Source organism: Paroedura picta, chromosome 1 (genome assembly GCF_049243985.1).
Source record: "Paroedura picta isolate Pp20150507F chromosome 1, Ppicta_v3.0, whole genome shotgun sequence".
Lineage (NCBI taxonomy): Eukaryota > Metazoa > Chordata > Lepidosauria > Squamata > Gekkonidae > Paroedura > Paroedura picta.
Window position 1 is genome coordinate 73,563,443 of NC_135369.1, and position 8,545 is coordinate 73,571,987.

The 8,545-nt window shown below is 43.3% G+C and overlaps 1 protein-coding gene across 1 annotated transcript in view; it reads left to right on the plus strand.

The window, feature by feature from the left end:
• The window catches only part of MRPS18A (mitochondrial ribosomal protein S18A), a 33,909-nt gene extending 25,400 nt beyond the window's left edge, over window positions 1-8,509 (plus strand). The window contains exon 6 of the mRNA XM_077342703.1: window positions 7,866-8,509. Within this exon, the coding sequence (XP_077198818.1) occupies window positions 7,866-8,007 (142 nt within the window). The 3' untranslated portion in view covers window positions 8,008-8,509. The remainder of the gene's footprint in view (window positions 1-7,865) is intronic.
• The last annotated feature ends 36 nt before the right edge of the window (window positions 8,510-8,545 follow it).

The following is an 8,545-nucleotide window of genomic DNA, read 5'->3' on the forward strand; positions in this document are numbered from 1 at the left end:
GTTCAGCATTTCATGGTAAATGGCTCAGCCTTGCTTTAAAGTTGTCGGTCACATGGAAGGGAATTTAAAGATCTCAGTGGATTGAATACAAAGGACTTTCTGTCCATATATGGCACAGAGCTTGTGAATTTCACACGTATGTGAGATCTCCCCCCTGCTATGTCCTTATGTTCTCTGAGATGGATCATTTACAAGTTGCCAGCTGTGTAGTATGTGGCTTCTGGTATTCCTACTTTGAAAGCCTGTTATCTAAATGGACTGCAAGCTGAGAAACAAAGATTCAGAAGGGCTGCAGTGAGGGAACTCACAAGGCATCTCCGGAAGACAGTCCTGCCATGTTTTAATATGCATTTATTGATGGAGTTCTTCCTATAGACCCCTGCTTGTAATCCAAACAAGAGCCCAGTTGGAAATAGTCCAGTCTTGGTTCAGAAGTTCAGGTTTTAGCTGCCTTTAGATGACTCTTGCCTCAATCATCAGAGCTCAGTGGGTATGTCTGCATGTGTGGGACTTTGCCACAACTCAAAAGCAATCACCCAAAGCTATCTTGTCACCATGCACCATGGCTCTTCAGGTGTTTGTTTATTTATTTTTTATATTTGCATTTATTAACTGCCACTCCTGGACCCCTAGCAGTTTATAGTAAAAACAGTAAAACATAAGGCCCACATAAAATACAGAATACAAAATGCCAGATGCTGACAGCAAAATCCAATCTATATCTTCCCCTCCCCACCCACCCATGCCCAACAGTAACAACACACCATCACCCCAGGGGGCTATCTCCTGCCCAGATGTCTGGCCTGTGGGACCTATACAGGGAGGGTCCCAATGAGATTTGTGTATTGATGAGATCTGACTCACCACCCTGAGTCAGCTCTAGTGGAGAGGGCAATTTATAAATCTAAATAAATAAAATAAAATTCAGTGTTTGAGATATGTTGTGTAAACGGGCACATATTAGAGGGGATTGAGGTTGTTGTTTTTTTTTACATTATTGCGAGTATTGGAAATATATAACAACAGGTTGTTGACAGCTACTAGAAGCCAGAATTGCTTAAACTACCCAGCTGCTGCTCCATTACTATAAATTCTATCTATATCTCTCTTTTTTTAATGTAATCAACTAAAGACTGCAGAAACTTTTATTTCCAAATTCATGATCTCTAGGAAACTATTTGTTCTAATCTGGGTTTTCTGCTTAATCATTTCTGTATGAAGGAAAGCTCATGCAGTTCCTTAAATTATACATCATTACTTTACAGTCAACATAATGTACATTTGAACAGCTGAAAAACTTCCTTTGTAAAATAATTTTCCTTTATCCCTTCTCAAACAAATATATTCTAACTTTGCCATTAGCCTTTGTTGGGTTATTTAAACATTAGATGGCCTTTATTCAATCAGAACCAGTTAGCATATGTCCCACATCAGTGGATATCCTGTATGATACCCTTAGTAGTACTACAGCAAGCTCATAAGTTAATTCACATCCAGAATAGCTGTTCATGTTCCTTCCCTCCAGCAGTACTGGTCACTGATACATCTAGCTGTGCAGAATTCATATTTTATCAATGAGTTTTTTCCTGTATAGTGGTGGGATAGTAAACACAATGGTAACACTGCAGCCAGTGTAGTACACTTGTAAGAACACCCTGAGACCGTATTAGTGCTTCCTTCTACTCCTTCTTTTTAAGGTGTTGGAAGTAGAAAAAAGTTAAAAGCTACTTTGTACCTCCAACTAAAGATGCTGTATGGTAGCAGAGGGCTAACATGGCTCCACATAGGTGTTTCTGCTAAGGAAATAATTGGCATTAAAAGTAAAGTGGTGAACTGGTTCTGCACTGGTAAGGCTAGGTAAAATTTTAGCAGTGAGAAAAAGGAACTATAGTGTTTTGTAATTATTCACTGATATGTTTTATATAGTCACATGGTGTTCTATCATAAGGATTTGTCCTTTCTCCTATGTGAAATCATTGAAGCTAAAAGGCAGCAAATAAATAGGGGGCATTCTTGAGTTTATTGACAAAGCAAGTATTAGGAGTAAAAGTAAAGTATGCTCCAGAAATGGAGTGCTTCCAAAATTCTGTTTCAACTAACAATGAAAAGTCCCAGCCTGTGTTCTGTTCACAATGGCAGCCAAAGGGTTGAAGCACAGTTGGATTAACCTGCTTTTAAAGACAAATAATAAAAGCTTTAAAACCTGGCTTTTACTTAAATGTCTTTTCCTCTCCAAAATTGGAGTGTGGGCCTTCCAAAGCCTCTTTTGGAACTGACGGGATGTCAAGAAGCCACTGACTTCTGAACAAATGTCCCTTGTTGCTTGTACATTTCTTGCTTTCCTCTTCTAGTGAGATCATTTTATCTCAGAAGCCTCCTCCTTTTGCTTCTCCACCTACCAAAAAAAACCTATAAAATGTGTTGAGTATTTGTGATGCATTGAAGTAATCCTGGCTTCACTTCTACTGTTTCTGTTTGCTCCATCAGATTGGATTCCAAATGAATTTCTTGTCTTTAGATGAAACAGATTTGCCTTCATGATGAAATCCCAGAACAGCATTTACTGAATGAGCTAGTGTGAATTCATTTGTGTTTTTGTTCATCTTAGAATGACCATCTAACTTCCTGCACTTCTGTCCCAAATTAAAGATGTTTATATATTAGGCTCACCCTTACTGATCCTTCTTGGGCATGGATTACTTCTACTGCAGGTTCTTTGGAGCATAGCTTTGTTGTAATTGTTCTGAAGTGGCTTATGGAAACATGGACTTTATGTTTAGGGTAGATAGCTGCACTGAACTTTACTTTGGAATAGTTTGGTTTAAGCAGCCCAGCTTTGGATACAGTCTGTTTTTCACTTAGTTTGAAAAGCTCTTAGGGATCCTTCATCCTGAAAAGTGCTGGCTTAGTGTGAGAGGTTTTTATATGTTCCATAACTGCTTGGTGCTTTTGAGATTTCTTTACCATTTTATGGTCCCCAAATGCTTGCTAGGTACTATGCTGAGCAAATAAATTACACCAGGCTCCTCCCAAAGCACTTAACCTCTAAATTTGCACATGTTGCAGCAAAGAAGGGATGGCCAAGCTGTGGGATGAAAAGAACACATTTGGGGTCATATGTCTGATATTGCTCACAAGAAGAGTAAGCACTGCTGAGTTACTTAAAAGGTCATAACAAATTTGTGTTAGACCAGAAAGTATTGGTGCGGATTGCTGTGTGATCTTGACCTATCTGCTTGCTTTAAAGAACAACAATGCCTCCCTTCCAGCCTACCCCTCTTCTGTTTAGCCTTTCTCCCAGAGCGGTGCTACACTGCCCTCGTATCACCCATTCTGCTCCCCTGAACTACAGACTAGCTGCTACACCGTGTTGTGAGTTGGAGCACTAGCTGGCATTCTCTTGAACTCAGCTCACTAACCTGGTGCCTTTGATTTGTTTTTCCCTCCTCAACACTAGCCTCTTGTTTAAAAATTGGGATACCTTTAAAAATGATATGGGGGGGGACCCATTTGAGATTAAAGTGAAAAGTGGTTAAAATTAAAAATCCTAAAACCAACGCAACATAACCCAACAAAAAAGCAGGAGCCTTTAAATCTAAAACTACACAAAACAAAATCAAATTGTTTTTTTTTAAGAATCAGAAAGAAAACAAAGATTTCCCCCCACCCCCATATACACACAAGCCACCAGGCAGAAACAGGACAGGAAAACTTGAAATAATTTAATATTTTGAAACAACAGGAGCGGTATAGGTAGGCAAAATAATCCAAAGCACAGACAGACCATAGCAGCCAGAGGCACACCACTACTCCAAAAACACTTGTCTTGAAAGAGACTTAGCTAGGCCAGTTCATTATCTTCATTGCCCATGGTCAGAAAGCTGATGTAGCTCTTCTATATTTATGTCTTTTTGTAGAAAATATCACACTTATCAGCCTTCTTAGAAAAGAATTAAAATATAACTTTGTAAAAGGTTTTATCCAGATTAGGTGACTGTCAAATTATAAAAATAACACTGTTTATATAAAGTTCTTCTGTCTTTGATTTGTTATATGCACCTTCAGTTTAGGCACCAGCACCGCTGTTACATGAAAATCTCTATACACTTTCCTGGCTGAGTGATGTAAAACCCAGCTGTGATTCTGGGTTATCAGAACATGCCCTACAGTGCTAGTAAACAGGCATGTGAAATAAAGCTTGAAAGCAAGCTATCCTAATGCATTGTTTCCCAAACCTGTAGGTCAGGACCCCGAAGTGGGTTGCAGGCTAGTCCTCCTCAGTGGCCACCCCTGTCTTTTCCATTGTTCATGTTCTCCTTTCCCATTTCTTATGTTCTTGGCCCCCCTTTCTGGGGGGGGGGGCTAGGGGGAAGGCTATCCAGCAACTATGTAATGTAGCTAGAAAGAGAGGTGTAGCTGGAAAGAGAAGAAAAGTCTGGAAAGACCTGGAAAATCCAGGGGCAGGTGATAAAGATGCATTTGGGTGCAGCACCTCGTTGTCCTCTACCTACTGTGACATATTGCAGCAAGCCTTTTGCTGCCTACGCTTCACTGGCATCTGCATCCTTGCACACCTTCACCTGAGGGTGCCTCCTGAGTGTGCCCCCTCAAACTCTGGCCCTGCCTCCCTAGCAGAGGAGGAGATGATAGAGAGAGGCCCCACCACTCTCAGGGGTTTGACCTCAGGTGGATCCTTGTGAACTCCCCACTTGGACGAGGAGAAAACTTAGTTATAGCTCCTTCTCCCCACATGTGACATGGTTTATGGATGAACTTTGTTGCGTAATGATTAATCTCTGAGACAATCAGCAATATGTGGGTTAAATCTTTTCTCTTATCACATTACAGGCACTCAGGGCTACGCTTCAGTCATTATACTTAACTTTAAGTAGATTTACATAAACAGTTGTTGTGTAGCATCTGCCCTCTTGCATTAGTTGATTTTTTTTCTTTGCAACCTATTAAAAATCAAGTAAATAGTTTCCTTTGGGTACTATAGTGCGGGGGTCATCAACCTCCGGTCTGTGGGCCAGTACCGGGCCGCCGGCAGCTGCGCCTGCCTCCCCCCCCCCACCAAGAAGGAAGGGAAGAGGTAGGCGCGGCCGCCGGCATGCCAGCAACGCAAATGCGCATGCGCGCAGTTGCCGCACATGCACGTTTGCGCCCCCTGGTGTCGGAAATGCACGTGTGCGGCAACCACGCGTTTGCGCGGCACCCGGGCCGTCAGCTCTCCCCTCACCCCTGGGGGCGGTCCCTGACCTCGGAAAGGTTGGGGACTGCTGCTATAGTGAGTTTTAGACTCTCAGGCAAGATTAGAGGGAGTAAAGATGATGAAGAGGGTGGTCAAAGGCTGGACTGTAGCTTCCATATGCAAAGGATATTGGAATGCCACTTGCTTGAGGGGAGCTGTTCCCTTCTATGTTTGCTGGTTTCTCAAAAAAATCTGGTTAGCCACTATAAATGGATGCCAAGATCATGGTTTTCCTAGGACCCCAAAATGCCTTGGGCCAGCCTTGGATGGGTCACCATACCAAGTAAATTTGGAGTTGTGGGTCACCCTACTTAAAAGGTTGGGAATCATTGATCTAAACCATGAATGCCATTTGGCCATACTACACCATTTTCTGTTGCCTTTGGGTAAAGGCTTACTGTATACAAAGACAAGGCCAAAGTTTGCCCCTGAGAACCTCATATTCTGTGGCTTAGGGGGAATAATGCACAGGTTCAATTTGATCTATTTTAGTATAGTGTCTGAGTTGGTCAGTTGAATTTGAAGGGCGCAGATGAGACCTTTTGATTGAGGTTGGCGGACAGGTGATTTTACTGTCCTCTGGAGTCAACTGGAGCAGTTGCTCTTTGCAACCTCACCCCCCTGGAAGACTTGGTGGATCTGGCAGACTGGGGTAGGAGAAAGGGGGCTAGAGTTTGGGGAGGTTATGTGATTGTACTATTTGAGATTGTGTTACTGTATGTTTTCTTGTTGTTCGCTGCCACAAGACAGCATGTCTGGGAGTGGTGGCATATAAATATAATAAATAAATGCATCTTCAGACATGCTTTCTGAGTAGCTCTAGGGATGGGCAGCTCCATTAGTAAATGTGGAACACTTGGATCATCACTCATGCAGTCTCACTGCCAGCACCTCTTTGTTTTGCGGTTTCCAACACGAGCAAATCCAAACAGAATTCTACAAGAATATTATTATAGTCTCTTAATAGGCATGTGCAAAAATAAATGCTCCTGCCAGATTCTTATTCCCAAGCAAAAATAAAATTTAGCCTAGTTTCTTAGAAAAATAGACTTACTGTCTTTGGAGACTCTCCGATAAATCTGGTGTTTGTGTAGTTGTCTCACGCCTGCTCCTTAAGCTCATTGTCACCATTGTTGTCTTCCCAAAAAGATTAAACAAGTGGAGTACATTTGCGGCTGGTGACAATCAGAACATATCTAGTCTATGCTTGGCTTGTTAAAATCCTTATCCATTGTTGTTCCTCTATATATTTATGAAACAGCCTAGGGGGTGGGACGTGTCCGGCTGTCCAAGTTGGAATAGGGCCAATCAGGGTGTAGCCAGCTTTGCCCTGATTGGCCCTGCCCCTGCAGCTCCCACCCTCCGTCCCTGGATTCTAGCCTCTTTGCTCTCAGATGCCTCGGTGCCTTAGCAGGTAAGGGGAGAGGGCCTCTCAACAAGGGCCTCTTGGCCTACTAGGCTGAGCCTGCTGACGAGGGCTAAGCAGCTCTGTCTCGACCCTGCTAACAAGCTGCCAAGCCCCCACCTGCCCCACTTGATCTGGCTGAGAGCTGCCGCCCAAGGCCACCTTACGCTGCCTGGCCAGGGACCAGGCGAGGGGGCCCTTTCAAGGCCCATTCCTAGGAACGGGCTTTGAAACTAGTAATGAAATAAAGTTGACAGTGACTGGGCTTGATTCGTCTTCTCTAAAGCAGTGGTTCCCAACCTGAGGTCCGCAGCCCGCTGTCAGGCCGCGAAGGCCAGGGCGCTGGGCTGCAGTTCCCTCTCCCCGCAGTAAAAAACTTCCCAGGCCGCAAGGTTGCGGCCCGGGAAACTTCTTACTGCGGGAGGGTGGGGAGAGGGAATCAGGGCTGCACCAAAATCGCGCACGCACTGCACTTTTGCGCTGCTGCGCGGGCGTGGCCATCGCCCTGCCGGTCCCCAGCCAAAAAAAGGTTGGTGACCACTGCTCTATAGAACAGCACCCTGAAGGGAGCAAGTGCTGTGTTTTTCCTGGCACAGAAATGGAGCTGTGCTATTTGAAGATCCTAATCCTTGTTCTGTTCATTCTTTGGTAAAGCAGCTTCCTGTATATATGTCTAACTGCATGCTAGAATAGGAAAGGTGCTGCCCAAATAGCTCAGGTTCCTTTTTGGCAGACTCATAGAATCAAAAATTGCTGCACTAAGCCCTGAGAGGCCATGTCCCTATGCCAGGGGTTCCCAGTGTGGCACCCATGAACACCATAGCAGCCATCAACACCTTGCCTGGCCATCTCCAAGTATTTGCAAAAACATGGGTAGAGTCAAGTGGGGCTCATGCCTAGCATGGTTTCTGATTGGCTGTGCACACTTACTTCAGCACCTGCTGCCACCATAGTGTTGGTTTTATTTCCCATCTTCTTTTCTAGTGCATTTGTAAAATCATTCCTCTTTTCTCCCCTATTTGAACTTCCTCTGGGGAATACAGCTCTGCTGCCACAACCATTTTGTGCTTGTACCCGCTATGAGTCAGAACTTCAAAGGTGCTAACAGGCTCAAAAAAGGTGGAGTGGCATCTGGGCCTACCTATTGTATCCCAAAATATTTTCACAAGTGCTGATTTAACTATTGGCCTTTTTGTTTCTCCTTTATAGGTATCTTACCCGGTATGCTGTCGGCTCCGTAAAACCCATCTTGAACAAAGGCCGCAAGTGGTGCAAAGTCCCCATGCCTGTATCACACCCCATACTCAAAGATAACATTTATTATGGAAAGCCTCCTCGTTTTAATCACTGATAAGGCAAAATGATGCATGCTTAACAGTGGAACTGTGTAGGCTGCTTTTCCTCAAGTCCATTTCTGATATTTTTATTAGTGTTTTCTGCATAGGATCAAGCTTGTATAGCTTGATGGTTGTTGCTTTACAATGTCTTTTCTTCGTTAAAATCCTTGAGATGAACTCTAGTGTAATGTAACGTCTGTACTTTTATATTCTGCTGACATTCAGATGATGGAATAATTTATAACTCACTGTTCATCTGAAATAGTTCATCTTTAATAATCTTTTAAATTTGTAGCTGGTTCTGCAGTTTCTATAGCGCCACCGGGAAGTGGGCACTGAAATATGGGTGAAAATACAGCAGTACATGCTCACAGGAAGAATGCTTGCAGTGATCACACTCTCATTGTACAGCTTCCTCATAGGTTATCCTTCAAGTCCCCCTGCTCTTGAATACACCATAATAGCCAAATTTTTATGCCAGAACAGACTGATAATTAAACTGATTTGTATACTTCATTGACTTCTGAGTTTTGGATTTTTTCATAGATTGAC